A 16,784-nucleotide genomic window follows, 5' to 3' on the forward strand; every position below is an offset into this window, starting at 1 on the left:
CTATCTAACTTTTTTAAATAGATGCTTGGATCTTCTAATTGCCAGTATGAAACTGTCTGAAGATTGTATATACAGACCCTCTTATTAGCTTTCCTTTTTAAACTCTGACCATGCTAAACACTTGATATCCAAGAGGAATTTGCATTAAAATGCCATAGCGTGCTTCTGAGAAAGTGAATACAGCCCTTGTGGACAAATTTATGAAGGTGTCTTGATGTTTAGAGAGAAGATAAAAGACTTGGAAAATATTTAGATGGATTAAAAATTTATCTATAATTGAAACTGAAAGAATGAAGAACAATGAACTCTTTAACTCATACCAAGTGTACTTTTCTAGCTCTTATTATAGATATATTAAGTAGTAAATTAGTATTTCTGAATTTATTTTAAAATAAGTTGAGCTATAATATGTTCATATCCTCAGATATTCCAGAAGCCATTAAATATTTGCATCCTCTATTAATGTGTGCAGCAGAAATGTGTTCACACTCTTCCATAAAAAAAATGAAGGATCTTCAAAATGGCCATGGTGCAGGGCTAAGAGTTGGACTCAGTGGTCCTTGTGGGTCCCTTCAAACTCAGCATATTCTGTGATTCTGTGATTCATGGGTTTATTCATACAATACCAGGAAGTTATTTCATTCTTTTCTGGGAAGTAAATGGTTGTGAAGTTTACTCTGTTCCAGTGAAGATAATGCAGGTTTAAAAAAAAAAAAAAAAGAGAAAAAAAATAAAAAGAAGTCCCCCCAAAACCCCATCCACAGTCTGGTTGATATTCCTGTCTTCTCTTCCTTTCCACACTGTACACTTTCCACACTGTACACACTTTCCACACTGTTATATAGTTGAATTAATAGTAGTTTAAAAAGAAAGTTTCTAATACTGTGATGTTCAGGTCTCTGAGGTGTTCAGTCAGGGAGACTGATCTTCCTTTTCTTAACTTTTCCTGTAGAGTTACTTATATAGAGCTATGGTAATTTATTAAAATATGTTTTGATACTGCATATTTTGTCAATACCAAATAAATAAGTTTGCATGTGTTACCACTCTGGGTTTTTTTAGGGTGCCTAGAATTGAAAGAAGACACCATTGAAAATCTTCTAGCAGCTGCCTGCCTCCTCCAGCTCCCACAAGTAGTAGAGGTCTGCTGCCATTTTCTAATGAAGCTTTTGCACCCATCCAACTGTTTGGGAATACGATCATTTGCTGATGCACAAGGATGCACAGAGCTTATGAAGGTGGCTCACAACTACACCATGGTAAGGCATTTTTGGAGTATCTAAATTATAATCTTCTGAATCCTGTATATCCTCTATTAGTAAAAACACCTTGTTTGGTTTTGGTTTTGGTTTTAAATTATTCTTTAGTTCCATGGAACTTTATTCATAAGCGGTCCTTTTTAATCCATAGAAATGGTGATTCTTATTAACTTCAGGGAAGTGATAAGAATTAGCCTTCTATGATGGATCAGAATAGTATATGTCTTATTTAGATTCATGATCACATACAGGTAATAATAGTAAAAGTGTAAATCATTAGAATACTTTTTTAGTCATTTTCTTTTAGTTTAGCTTTAGGGAAGCTTTGTAATTGTTGTTGTGCATGGGAAGAATATCAAGAGAAGTTTTGATGGTTTGTGAGGGTGTTCTCCCAAGAATTACCCCTCCTTTTTGTCATCTGTGAAACAGATTAACACAAAGAGTTCTAGAAATAAAAAAAATTATCTGACAATATTTAATTTTTTTCTCGTTACATCTGACAGAACAGGTATGGCACTATATTTAAAATTAATCGGAATCAATGAAGCGAAAATATGCTACTTATTCAAAAATTACATCGTATTGGTAGCCATTTGATTCTACATATTTTGACAAAATTAAAAACATCTGGCTCATGAAATTAAACGTGCATAAAGAGTTGATTATATATCATTTATGAGAAACAATGGTCCCTTAAGGTCTATTCTGAAGTCATTATCGAAGTAATAGAGGATATTTCAATTAATCTGCTTCCCTTGTTCAGCAGTTATGTATTTATTTTATTTATTCTTTTCAATAGCTAGTAACATGTTTTAATTCACAGGTTTAACTGTGTTTTTCTTACCACTACACTTCAATTAGCTATACTCATTTTACATTTCTGGATCTAGTTCTGTGATTTCTCTGTATTTAGTCATTAAAATTGTAGTTTGCCACGTCCAAGCTAGTCAGTTTAACCTTCATCTGCCAATGGAGAGAAATAAGCTGTCAGAGCAGCATTCATTTGATCTAATTTAGAATGAGATTGCATTGAAATTAAACATATATGTTTTGAAAGAATTCAACCTTTTTATCAGTATTTTTTCTATATTTTTATATAACTTTCATATTTCCAGTTTTAGTATGGGGGTTTTGTAAGTGAAAATCAGTATAATGAACAATGAAAAAAAAAGAAAAACAATGATTTAAAAAAACCTCTTGCTATTCTTTAGAAAAACTTACTGAAATATTTTTTGGTGAATGAAATTAGTTACTATAATACATTTGAAGACTTGGAACTAATACATATCTGATGTATCACGAAGCCCACAAAGGTTTGTGCCCATTTCTAAAATATTAGGTATATAATCTATTACGCTTTTTAATGCTCAGACCTATAATCTGAATTATGTGTAATGGAAAAATCACCAACAAAAGATGGCAGATCAAAAAATGAAGTCAGTTGTAATTAATACTCAAGCTCTGATTTAACTGCAATGACACTTGCAAGCATGCACAGTAGTCACACTTTCTCCTTGCTTGAAAAACAAATACAGCTACTCAGCAATGAAATTAAAATATTTTCTCTAAACCAGTGAAAACATAACTTTAACATATAAGCTTCATAACACATGATATTTTCATAGGTTTTGTGTTACTTCATTTAGGTGTGAGTCAGCTCATATCTATTTGACTTACTGTTTTGTGTTAAAGGGTGTGGAAGACCAGTTGGGGTTGGGAGAAGAGTGCCTTATTGCCTGTCTTGAGTTACAGCACTCTCAGTCGGGGGAATCTAGATAAGAGAAAAGTGATTAATTCTTCTACATGGATACATATCTAGAATAAACTTCTACAGTGCAGGGAAGATACCCTGGAGAATGTGATAGAGGAACAGCAAACAGAGACCTTGCAATGGGATGAAAGGATAGGACAGTGATGAGCACAGGCAAAGAGCAGCTGCATAGTCTCTGAGGTGACAGAAAGCATTATTTTTTTCCTTCAGGTCCCAGGAAATTAGTATGAACTGTGATGAGAGTAAACATAAAGTAGGGCAAGAAGGAGTTTGTTAACAAACTCCTCCTTATGTGGAGGATTCGAGGGGAAGCCCTCTTTAAAAACAGAATGCCATAATCATATTTCTTTTAAAAAAATTCTCATGCCTTCAAAAGAACTTCAAAGTCCTTTATTTAAAGCTTTTCAGGGTTCTTTCTTTACGAGTTGCAAGTGATGTATCTCAAATTCTGGCTGTGTGAATCCTCCTTCAAGGTGTCATTGCAAAAGCTTGTTGTGAGTAGGAAGCAATAGTACTCCCTTAATTCTGGCATATTGTGCAATTGTTTGCTTGTAAAAATTATCATTCTTTGAAATATATAGAAAATAAAAAGTTTAAGAAGTTTCTCATATGCAAGCATGATATGCGTTCATACTCATATTCTTGAATGCACCTTTCAAAATTTCAGGGTTTCAGCTTTCTAAAGAAAAAATTTTGTCTTTGAAAATGTGAAATGTGAAACAAGTGAATTGAATTTTCCTTAGCTTACTGTCTGAAATATTTACTTAAATTATGTATCATATTAATAGTGAAATTTTTAGGAAATTAACATCTCTGATGTACGAAAAGCACTTACTGGGAGAAAACTTGGGTAGAGGGGAAACTGACAGCATTTGAGGGAACTCTAATGGCTTTTGAACAGTGAAATAATATGATTTCTTTTTACTCTTTTCCAAATCATTGGGAAGATTGAGTTACTTTCAGGATATTTAGCACTATACTGCCAAAGTATTTTAGTAATATATCAGTTCAGTTAGTACAGATTTAGAGCTGACTGAATAGCCAGTTCTAGAGTGCTAATCATCATAGTTTTTTTTAATAGAATACAAATAAAAAAGGTAAATGGAGTAAATAGATGTGTCCCCAAAGTAAAGAAAAATTTGGGCAATGACTGTAATTATCTACCGTTCATCTTGTTCGTAGCATCTACCAATACATCTACATTAAGCACAAGGAATTCCTTTTGACCCCATTGTATATCTCTTCAGCCAAGAGCTGCCAAAACCAAAAACAATACTCTTTATTCAACTAACCATAACGTATTTCTATACAGATAGGCCTAATCAGAAACAAAAGTGCTATACCATAAAACTTTTTGAGATAAAAATACTTAAAGAAACAATAGTTCTACCCTGATAGGAAATGGAGAGAAAGACAAAGTTTTTCAAATAATCTTGCAAAAATGGATTTGTAGATGCAGCTTATGTGATAGAACGTAATAATTTTAATATGTGAATCAAGATAAATCTCATTTTTAATAACTTTGCCTCATAGTTAATTACATAGCTGAAATTAAATATTCATTGATTCATTAAAACAAAAAAGCAATAAAATAATAGCTCTCTTCCAGCATTGTACCTGGCAAATGTCTTACAGCTTTTCTCCACCGATTACTTTTAAGTAGAAAGTCATCCACAATTGTGTTTACAATAGCATTTTAATGAAAATCAATATATTTCCATGGAAAGGGTTTGCTTCATTGAATCTCCATAAATGTTTTAATTTTCATTTTTCAAAAGAAATGTCCTTGCCTAGTGTCCAGTTCTAAATTACTCTGTTGTTCATTAAACAGAAAAAAGAAATTATATACATACATATATGTAGTCAACTTACTTTGTGCTTGCACATAGTGTGTTATGAGGGCAAGACATTTGAGCTTGGAAATTTCCTTATGTTGAAGAAGAAATACTCCTAAAGAGCAGACCACTAAATTTAAGACTCATGTTGACTTCTGGATATATATCGTTTCCAACACATTTTCTGTCATATTCAATAACTTCTATTTCCCTCAGCCATGAAATCTGTGGAAGAGATATGTCAAGACTAATTCAAATGTGACAAGCTTTTTTTCAAATGTAGTCATGCTCAGTATGGAGAAAGTACCTAATGGAAGTAAAATTCATTAACTGTACACTTATATATCCCTTTCCATGAGCACAGTTATAATATCCCTGGTGTTTACTGAGTCCTCAGTATCAAATATCAAATTATTATTCTGAAAGACAAAAGCTAATTGAGGAACAGAAAATACCTTTTAGAAATGGAACTTGGATAGTAAGGTTTTAAGTGAAAGTGTTAGGAGGAAGAAGTTAATAGTGAGTACAAAAATGTAAATTTTCATTGGTTTCCTTTATAGGCACATCAGATTTAATGTGGTTTGTTTTATTTCTGAGGTATTAAATCATCTTGTCAGTGTTTTATTTTGTGATTTTTAATTTTCATTTTTCTTTTATTTTTAATGAAACTGCTACTTTAAATGGCAGCACAAACATCCATGTCTCTTGATTTAAGACTTCTATACTTCTTAATTACAATCTGGGTTGTTACCAGCTTGACAATTTCTGAAAACTTTCAATCTGTGGCTCCATATGTCTGATAAGTTTAATTTTCTAATTTATTGCCAGAATTGCGTGATAGTAGAGTAAAATGCATGTGTGTTGTCTTAAAAGAAAAAAATAAAAAAAGAAAGAGCAACAAAATGAAACATCAATAAGCTAAAGCAAATTATTTCTTCTGGCAAGTGTTCTAAGTGACGGTTCTTTATTTTTCTAGTTATAAGAGGGTTCATATGTAAGCAAGCTAACCTCTACAGTCACAATTTGTCAGCTTGACATGCTTGTCTGGAATAAAAGTCATACTATATGACATAATATTTTAAAAGTTCCTCTATTTTGAACCATTGTATGTTTATTGGTGAAAGTTTGTTATAAACCATGCTAGATTAGTGGGCTCTGTGGCCTTAATGTACCGTTAGCCCTTCTCATAACAACTGCTTTTCTACTTTGGTAAATACTGAGAGACAAAAACTAAGTAATATTTTTCCTTAAGCTAATTGCAACCTCGTTTTAAAGCATAGGGTATTATAAAAAAAATCATATTTTGTATGGTTTGGAATGCAAATGTAATTTGTTTTCTCTCTCCCAGTAAGGACCATGATTCTGCTTTGTGCTACAATGTATAGATAATGTTTAGAAATTGAGAGTGTTACATTCCAAGATAGGGTACCAGTTTCTTCATCTCATTATCATGCCATTTGACTGAAGACTGGTTGCTTCAAAAAGAAACTTGAAATACCTCACAGATATAACTATTTAATCTGTCACTGCTTCACCTCTCAGGAAACTTCACTTAAACCTCAGTGATCATTTTGCATCTTGAAACTGCAGTTTGAGAGTTGAAATGATAGAGCTTGTTCCACATTTTTATTTCATCATATTTCAAGATGAACTACTAAACATAAACTTGAAAAATCTTCAGATTACTTTGATGCACTGAGCAGAAGAATGATCATAAGTAAAATTTCCTTGACCTGAAGAACATAACTGAGTAAAGTAATTGATGTGTCTGTAACCCAGTCATAATGTTAGCAATATAAAGGACATTAACATACGTTACAGTTACAAGCCTGGGAGATGCAGAATGTTTGCAAGTGCCTTTGAATGAAGTGTTAGAAGGTGTTTAGCTTCTCAGAAATGCAGTTCTGTACTTTTCAGTGCAAGGGTCATTAGTCCCAGCACAGCAAAACATTATTCAAACTTCATTACAAGAACGTAAATAATCTCAGTGACATGACTCTATATATGGGCTCTCTTACTTACTGAGTATTCTGATTGTATTGCAGATGGAGCAACCATTTCATTTATGTGAAGTATTTGCCTTGTGCAAATTTGTTAATGATCTTTCATGGTGAAGAGCTTCAGTGATCATGTTATTGGTTATGTTTATTATCTAAGTTACAAAATTTCACAGTTAAAGCTTGGTGGGATGCAGTGGGTAAGAAGTGATATATAAAACTTTTACTATCCTGTTCCATTTAGAACAGCTCATCCTGAAGATTACTGAAATAGTGTAACATTATTCCATATTCATATTAAGGGAAATATTATTGAGATACTGATGGATGTTGACAACAGTCATTAATGAGTTGTGGTTGCACATTCAGACATCAGGGGTTTATTTCAGTGTTAATATGGCATTAACTAAGGTTAGATAAAAACTGAAGCAAGAAACTTCCTAGTACTGTAATTTAGCAATTCTTCAGTGTTGTGGTAAGAATGGTATTCCCCTATTTAGTGTTCCCACTAAATCACTTCAAACCATGTCTTGCTCGCTCACTTCTCTTTCCCCTCCCCCTCCTTCTATAGTGAGAGGAAGGAGAAAAGGAGAGGTGGTTGGAGAGGAGAATTGGAAGCAAAAAGGTAAAGATCATGGGTTAAGAATAATTTACTGGAAACAGCAACGGAATAAGAAAATGAACAGTAACAACAACAATACTAATGACAAAGTGTACAAGAAAGAAGTGAAAAATTCACATACTCGCCACAGTGAAAACCCTCCACCACCACCTGACTGCTCTCTCTGTCACACTGCCTGACCCAAAAGGCAACTCTTCCAAAGTCTCCAGAAAATGACCTGAGGTAGTATAGAATACCCTTGGAGTCCTAGCCATGCTCTCTTCTGACTACTGCAAAAATTAACTCTGTCTTGGACAGAACCAGGACATTTAGGCACATGCTATTTAACTTGATTTATGTACAAGGTCATCAGTTGGCTCTCTACTATTTAACATAGCTGACCAGATGACACTTAATAGATATTGATCAGATAACAGTTTTCTAACTTCATATTGTACTTTGTTTTGACCACTTTGACCTCACCACCACATTGGTGACATATGAGCAAATAGTTAATGAGATGAAGTGAAGGCTGACTGAACAGATAGGCTCAGAGGCTTGTGATCTGTAGTAAAAAGCCCAGCTGGTGACCAGTAAATAGTGATGTCCCTCACAGATTACTTCTGAGTCCAGTACTGTCTAGCAACATTTTTAATTATCTGGATGGAATTCTTAGCAAGTTTGCAGATGTCATGAAACTGGTAGGGAGAGATGATCCATATGTCTGAAGACAAGGCTGCTATTCAGTGGGCACAGTGGAACAATAGGCTGAAATCACAGAATTAGAGAATCATTACGATTGGAAATACCTTCCAAGATCAAGTCCAGCCTTCGACTGAATGTCACCATATCCACTAAACTATTTAACAAAGTGACACTTCACTTGTTTTTTGAAGACTTCCAGGGATAGTGACTCCACCAGTTCACTGGGGAACCCATTCCAAAGCTTAAAAACTCTTTCAGTGAGTATTTTTTTCCCAATATCCAACCTGAACCTCTCTTGGTGCAACTTGATGCTGTTTTCTTCCCCTTCTCTTATCACTAGTTGGCTGGGAGAAGAGGTCAAACCCCACCTCAACACAAGTCCCTTTCAGGAAATTGCAGAGAGCAATAAGGTCTCCCCTGACCCTTCTTTTCACCAGGCTAAACCACCACAGTTACCTCAGTCACCCCTCACAGGATTTATGTTTGATACCCTTCACCAGCTTTGCTGCTTTCCAGCCACTCATCCCCAAGTCTGCATGGGGTTGTTGTGACCCAAGTGCAGGACCTGGCTCTTTGTTTTGTTGAACCTCATATCACTGGCCTTAGCCCATTGATCAAGCCTTTCCAGATCCCTCAAGCAGAGCTTTCCTACCCTACAGCAGATAGACACTCCTGCCCAAATTTTTGTTGCCTGCAGACTGACTGGGCATACACTCATCTCCTCATCCAGATCATCAGTAAAGGTAATTAAACAGAACTGGCTCCAAAACTGAGAAACACCATGAAGTTCACCAAAGGGAGATGTAAAATCCTGCAGTCTGACAACAAATAACCCCATGCAATGGTACAAGCTGGGGAGCAACTGTGTAGGAAGGAGCTCTGCAGAATAGGACACCAAGTTGAATGTAAGCCAGCAACGTACCCTGGCAGCAGAAGGCCATCAGCATCCTGGGGTATATTAGTGAAAGTGAACAAGTTAAACAAGGTGATCCTTCTATTTGGCATCCATGAGACCATATAAAAAGTGCTGTGTCTCCTTTGGTGTTCCTTAGTAGAAGAGAGGCATGGATATAATGGAGTCAGTCCATTGGAGATCACCATGCCAATTGGATGCCGGAACACCCAGCACATGAAGGAAGTCTGGGGAAGCTGGGCCTGATGAACCTAGTGTACTGAGGGAGAGCTTACTGCTCTCTGCATCTACATGACCGGGCAATACAGGCAAAAAGGTGCCAGACTGATGCTGGAGGTGCAGATTGATAGGCAACAGAAACAAATTAGAATATAGAAAATCCCAACTGGATTTTTTTAAAAAAATCAGTTGGAGAAGTTAAATACAAGGAAGGCAACAACCAACTGAATTTTTGGGACCTGTTCTTGACTGAAAATTTTGCTGAATAACGTGAGCTAGTTAAAACATGCATTGAGCAGGGAGTGTGACCAGATGAGGTCACTTTGAAACAAAATTATTCTATAAGGATAATAAATATATTTACTGTACACTATAAGTGGTCTCAGATATGAACTGTGTATCCAGGGATCACATGATGCAAGTCAGATTTTTTTAATTTTTTTTTTAACTTTATATTTCAAGCAATGTGAAACAGATGGGTTTACCACAGCTAGCATTTAATTGTCTTTTATCAGCAATAACTTATTGGTAGCATGTTAGCAACAAGCTAACAGTAACACACTGATATTTTAAAACATTCTGCAATTTTCTTATGCTCCTAGTATTAGCTTGGAGCAAAAAGTTTAATTACATCTCTACTTAAAATGCCTCCTAGATCTATGTAGAATGCTAATTAAAAAAAACCAAACCAGATTGCTTCACTTGACTATTTAAATTTTGATTTTTAAAGTTGTTATTTTGACACTTGAACTGTTCGCTTTGGTGGTTTTTTTTGTAAGATCCTTTCTCTCTCTAGTATCCATTGGACAAGTAAAATTAAGTTGAAAGTATTTCAAAGAAACCTGAATAATTGAAAAAAATTATGTTATCAGAGATACAGAGATTAAAAAGAAAAACCATTTTGGAACTGACTGTGTCAGTTATGCCTGATGAGGAAGTATATTTTTCAGGTTTAAAATTTTCTCTGTTTTTCCATTTAAAGCCAAACTAGTGATTCACAAAAGTCAACAACTGCAACAGTGTAAACACAAACAAGAATTCCCAAATGCTTGTAACTTTCAAACAAACCTCAAAATTTGATCTTCATGTACAAAATTAAACTTAGACTAGTTTATTTCTCTTGATAGGATAACTATTTTGAAGTATTTCAGTAAGATTGTTTTTCTCTTTTCTTAAATCATGACAATAAACTATTGTGACTATTACTATGACTCATACTCCCCATTTCTTTTTTATTTTTTCTTCTTCTTTGAGAAGAAATTGTACTTCATAGATCATTTTTCTCACTCAGTATTTTTAAAATTCTTGTTTGAAAGTCATAATCAGCACTTGGCACTTTTTTCCTAAGTTCTCCTTAGTACTGCTGTGACATAGCATGTTACAGTACCACTCCATCAAGACGCAGTAGAAGAGGAAGGTAAGAGCATTTCAAGAACTAGCATATGGACAGCAAGATAATAGGAAATAGAAAACCACTGCTGATATAAAATGCTGTGAAATCTACAGGAATATAGTTAAGCAAATAGTCTATAGTGAATTAATCACAATTTGATGGCTTCTTAATCATCAGGAATTTCAATTTCGATGCTGAAATGCCACATTAAAAAGGTTAGTATGGCAGAACATTGTATTATTCTTAGAGTGCTGCTTTGAAAAGTGACACTTTCATCCTTTTACATTATACACAAGACTCAACACTTCCTATGATTTTAATTTGTTTTTCAACTTTGTTCTTCTTCCAGAAACCTAAATATTCACTAGAAATGCTAATATCTCATCAAATTAATACTTTCTATGCTTCAGAGTGCTAGCAAAAGTAGAATTAAATATCAAAGGGACTCTGATAGGTCTCCTTCATATGGTGATTGTCTTTGAGGTGACCTGATCTACATCTCAATCTCTCAAGTGAAAAATATATCAGTTTATAAATCCTGCTTTTTCTGGATAAACTGTAAGCAACAATGAATTTGCTGCTCCTAGAGGCAGCTCAGGACAAGCAGACTCTTAACCTAACAAGCAATAGTGAGTGCCTAAAATCAGCATGAATCTGTGTCAGTACATACAAAACTGCAAATATCACACTGAAAAAGTACTCCAAAGACAGTGAATTTTGAAAGATTTTTGTAGCATGCATGGAAAACAATGAAGATGAGAATTTTGTAACTGTAAATTCAAGCCTTTCAGTCTGCATACTAATGTAAAATCCAATACCTGACTTTTTTACATGTCTTTTGTAAGACTGAAGGACATGTCCCAGTACCGGGGATAAACATTCTTTCTTTGCTTTCATGAAAGAGTGTCCAAGGGTGGGTAAGTACAAAACCCTTCAAGAGTACTTAGATTGTACATAGAAAATTAGAAGTTGAGGGATGAATTCTCTGAAAATGTAGTATGTATTGAAGATCCAGTTCAGGGGTACCAAGAAAGCATGACATAACCTGTGTGTTTTCTGTCTGCTATTCCCAATACTTTAGGGCTGAGAAGAGTTTCTGTAGAGCAGAAAGAAGACCCACTAGTGCTTTCTGTGGGCTTCTCCAATAACAAAGAATCTAGGCTAACTGCAGTGTATAGCTGGTAGGAGGAGACAGGATAACTGAACTTATACTAGCATAGGGAACTCTAGTAGGAAAAACAGAATAAGGAACAGGAATGATACATAACAGAAAAGTGAATCTTAGGCTTTAGCTTATGGTTGAGAAAGCAAACAGAAGAGTATATCACCAGTAGAAACCTTACTCTCCAGAAACTCCATCACCAAGATTTTTGTCCCCAGTCATTGCTCTGCATTCTGAAATCATCAGTGGATCATATTCTTAAAATGACTTGAGAATATTCAGTCTGATCTTATTGGGCAATAATGTTTTCAGTATAATGCAGGGCAGGCAGCTCATTTTTCTGCTGACTAAGTCATAAAGAATTTGGTGTTGTTCAAAAGTAAAGACAATGAAATCTCAAAGAATGGTAACTTTTTTTGTTACTTCCAGTACAGGGGGAAAAAAGATAACAGTTCAGAGTAGAGGTCTTCCTAACTGGAGCCAGGGCAACAGAAGAGTGCATGTTCTCACTTACACCATCTATGTTAAAAAGAGAATTCATTATTAATAGGCAATGTCATTTCATTGACATGTTATACCATCCTGGGCCTTAAAATTGTGATATATGGTGGCTCATGAAATATTTTATTTTATTCATATTTAGAACATTTCTTGTGGTATTGCAAATGTTCAGAAAGTTTTTTTCTGTCATGGAAACATCACAACTTTGCATTAATAAGAAGTTGGGTGACTGGGTATAATGAGCTGAGTTGGGTGACTGGATATAATGAGCTCTGACTGACAATAAAATGCAAACAAAAGCAGACTACGGTAAGCCGTGGTAGAGGCTGTGGGTCAGCAAGCATGAGAAGAACAAAACCTGAATCTGCCAGAAAGTTACATCATACTATCATGTACTGATTTTATTGGTGGCCTGTATGATGCCTCCTCAGTAACAGAGATTGGGACCAGAAGGGCAGGGGAAGGGGAATATTGTGCAGGCATCCAACACGGAGCTGCAGAAAGTGTTGTATTTCCCCAGGCTCTGCTGTACCTACTCACATTTAGGGCCAGCTTCAGTAGCTGGAACTGTGTGTGGGTTGTGTGCGTGGGAGCATGAAGTTTTTCCTGACACAGCTTACCCGCTGCTTTGGTTCAGTTATTAAATTGAACTTTGCGGCATCACATTGTCTGGTGCTCTTTCTCCCTCCCCCCTCCTCCTTGACAACTGTTCATTGCGGATTTCTTTCTTGGCAGCAAGAAATAACATTTCGTCTCATGTTGACTGGAAATCTTCCTTACCAGAAATACATTTTTTTCCCTATATGGAAATATATAATTTAAAAACTGTTACATCTTTAAAATTCTTTTAGACTTAAAGGTGTTAAAGACATTGTAATAGATGATAGCTTCAAAAGAGGACAATAATAAAAAATATAAAATATTCTGGATCATGTACTTGTATCTAAAAATATGAGAAGTGCAATTAAATCTTTGTAGAAAAGCTCATCAGCTATGTTGGATATGTGTTTTTACATGTAACCTCTTCTGAAAAATAAACGGTAAAACTATACAGCATTAATAAGGTGTAATTTTTATATGAACAACATGTAAAATGCATGAGGCTATGTCTTGGGTTGAGCTGGCAAGACACCAACTGTCCAAGACAGAGAGAAAGGGTTCCTCCTCTCCCCAACCAGCCAAGGGAAAGAGGGAGAGGGAAAAAAAGCCACTAAAGTAGGTTTATGCTGAAACTAACTATATGTATTTATACAGTAAAGAGAAAATTAAGAGAAAACTACAATATAACACACACTTACACAAGTTATGTAGAACAAGAAATAACTTCCCACTCCCCAGTTAATACAAAGCCCATGAAAGCACTCTAAAAGACACCTAGCAAGAAACATAAAAAGTAACAACAAAATGTCTCTACTTCCCTGAAACTAAACAAAATACGATGTAGTGGCAGCAGGAGGAGGGCCCAACAGAGCAGAAGAACTGCAGCAGTCTTCTCTGTACCCCAGCCATAATGGAACTGACCTAACACCTCCCACTGCTGCACAAATATCTTAAGTTTGCGTCATCTGGTATGAAATACTTCCTTGGTTACCCAGTCAGGTGATAGCTGTCTCTCAATCCACATAGATTCTCTGAGCCTGCTAATTTGAGGCCTAGCTAAAACCACTACAGGCTAGACCAAGAAATATAGTTATATCTAATGAACAGCATAATTTGATTTTTTTGTCTCCCTGTCTTTCACAATATGAATAATTTCTTTCTCTTTTCCTGCCTCCTTCTTCTCTCTTCCTCCCTCTGTTTCTTCTGCTCTCTCTCCCCCTGCTTCCATCTTCCCTATGTCCCTTTCTTCTCCCTCTTTCTCTTCCTGCTTTCCTGCTTTCCCTTCTTGCTGCCTGTTTTTCTTCCTTCTTTCCTTTCTTCCTTCCTTCCTCTTTGTTTTGCACTCACTCCAATGGTTGTCTATATTCATTCTGTGCTACACAGAGAATATGTAATGCAAAACTTAAAAATTAAGCTATAAAGGCAGCAAATATAGAGAAATCAAAAGGGATTACTGGAAATGACAATATATGTTAGCTTCACTGTCCAGGTACACTGTTCATTCATTGAATTCTCTCTTTTTCCTCTTGCTCTTTATGGGATGTTTTAATTTCCCCCATAAATTTAATGACTATTCCAAATGAAATCAGGGATTTTTCAAATGTCACTGAAGAGAAACAACATTTAATTTGGGAATCTTCTATGAAACTATTGATCTTCATTACTGATAGCAACTTCTAAACTTAAATAGTATTATAACCAGATATTAAATTACTGCATCTCCCCATTATATAATAATTATACTACAATAATATACTTCTTTAGTATATTGTGTATATATCATATATTATAGATCATACATGTATACATTATATATCATAATAAATATAAATATATGTGTATACCATATAGATATATAATTATGCACTTGCATACTATATAAGCAATAGTATATATAATTATAATGTTCGATGTAATTATAAAGGACTTGATGCTGTGTAAGCACTGCTCAGAAATAATGAAAGCATCTCTGAGTTACCAATGTTGTTTTCAGCATGAATAGTCCTGTACTAGCTACTATAGAATTCTATATATAACTCTATCTCTGACAAAGCCAATGAGCGACCAAGAAGTTTGTTGGTTTCTAAATGTACATGAGAAACACATTGACCTCAGAACTTAAAACATTCATAAAAATGTATCACAATTTTTCTAGAAATGTAACCAATTATGACATAGAATGAAAGCAGTAATTTTTTTTCTGTTGTAAGTCTTGAAATATAATAGGGATTGGCAAACTTCTATCAGTTAGAGATAGTTGGCGTTCCAATAGGTAGAGAAGACTTTGTTCAATTAACAATTATAGCTGATCCCCACTCCCATGTCTGGAGATTGTCTTTTCTCATAGAATCATAGAATCATAGAATCGATTGGGTTGGAAAAGACCTCCAAGATCATCGAGTCCAACCCTTGGTCCAACTCTAGTCCATTTACTAGATCATGGCACTCGGTGCCACGTCCAATCTGCGTTTAAAAATCTCCAGGGATGGTGAATCCACCACCTCTCTGGGCAGCCCATTCCAATGCCTGATTGCTCTCTCTGGAAAGAATTTTTTTCTGATATCCAACTTAAATTTCCCCTGGCAGAGCTTAAGCCCATGCCCCCTTGTCCTATTGCTGAGTGCCTGGGAGAAGAGACCAGCCCCCACCTGGCTAGAACTTCCCTTCAGGTAGTTCTAGACAGTGATGAGGTCACCTCTGAGCCTCCTCTTCTCCAGGCTAAACAACCCCAGCTCCCTCAGCCTCTCCCCACAGGGCTTGTGCTCCAGTCCCTTCACCAGCCTTGTTGCTCTTCTCTGGACTCGCTCCAGCACCTCAATATCCTTTCTGAACTGAGGGGCCCAGAACTGAACACAGTACTCAAGGTGTGGCCTCACCAATGCAGAGTACAGGGGAAGGATCACTTCCCTGGTCCTGCTGGCCATGCTATTTTTGATACAGGACAGGATCCCATTGGCCTTCTTGGCCACCTGGGCACACTGTTGGCTCATGTTGAGCTTCCGGTCAATTAGTACTTCAAGGTCTCTTTCTGCCTGGCTGCTCTCCAGCCACACTGTGCCCAGCCTGTAGCGCTGCAGGGGGTTGTTGTGGCCAAAGTGCATGATCAGGCTTGTCTTACCACTTTATGATCCCCTTTATATGTAACTCCAATTTTATGACATCCGGTGTGCTTGTAGCCTAGCAGAAAAGAAGAACTATTCTATGGAATAAGATGAACAACTCAAAAACTGAAAGAAGGGAAAGGAAAAAAAAGAAGGAAAGAAAGCAGGGAAGAAGAAAAATCCTTTTTATTTGAGTGATTCCTTTAAAAAACTGATCTTTTGGAATTGTTTCCAAAAGCTTTTCTGAAGATGACTGTGTCTGAATTACTTCAGAAATTAAAACATGTTTCAAAAGAAGAATCAATTGCTTCTCAAGCAGGAAAGAGCCTTACTTGATTTTGAGATCATTATTTCTTCTGGTCCTTTATAAAGTTTTTAGAGTAATAAAAACTAACCTAACTAAACTGACATAATTTCATTAATGTTCTTTTATATCACCTGGCAAACACATATACTTGTAGAATCACCCCGCTAAGATTGTTTCAAGTTTCAACTTCAATATGAATGTAGTTACTAAACTCTCATTTTCTTATCATAAGCTTGACTAAAAACTTTAGTGCTCAAAAAAAAGTATATTTAACACTTTTTTTTCCAAGAATTCATGTTTGTTGTCAATATTTCTATATCATTCATAGAACTCCCTCTGGTGGATTATTTGAAATATGAACATACAATCTCTAACGTATATGTCTCTAGAGCATAATTTCATGACTTTCAGCACTGAGAA

General features: G+C 35.6%; 1 protein-coding gene across 1 annotated transcript in view; it reads left to right on the forward strand.

The window, feature by feature from the left end:
• KLHL1 (kelch like family member 1) overlaps positions 1-16,784 on the forward strand; it is a 229,987-nt gene that overhangs the window by 100,485 nt on the left and 112,718 nt on the right. Inside the window, exon 4 of the mRNA XM_071570584.1 lies at positions 1,063-1,259. Coding sequence (XP_071426685.1) covers positions 1,063-1,259 — 197 coding nt within the window. The remainder of the gene's footprint in view (positions 1-1,062; positions 1,260-16,784) is intronic.

This window comes from Pithys albifrons, chromosome 1 (genome assembly GCF_047495875.1).
Source record: "Pithys albifrons albifrons isolate INPA30051 chromosome 1, PitAlb_v1, whole genome shotgun sequence".
NCBI lineage: Eukaryota > Metazoa > Chordata > Aves > Passeriformes > Thamnophilidae > Pithys > Pithys albifrons.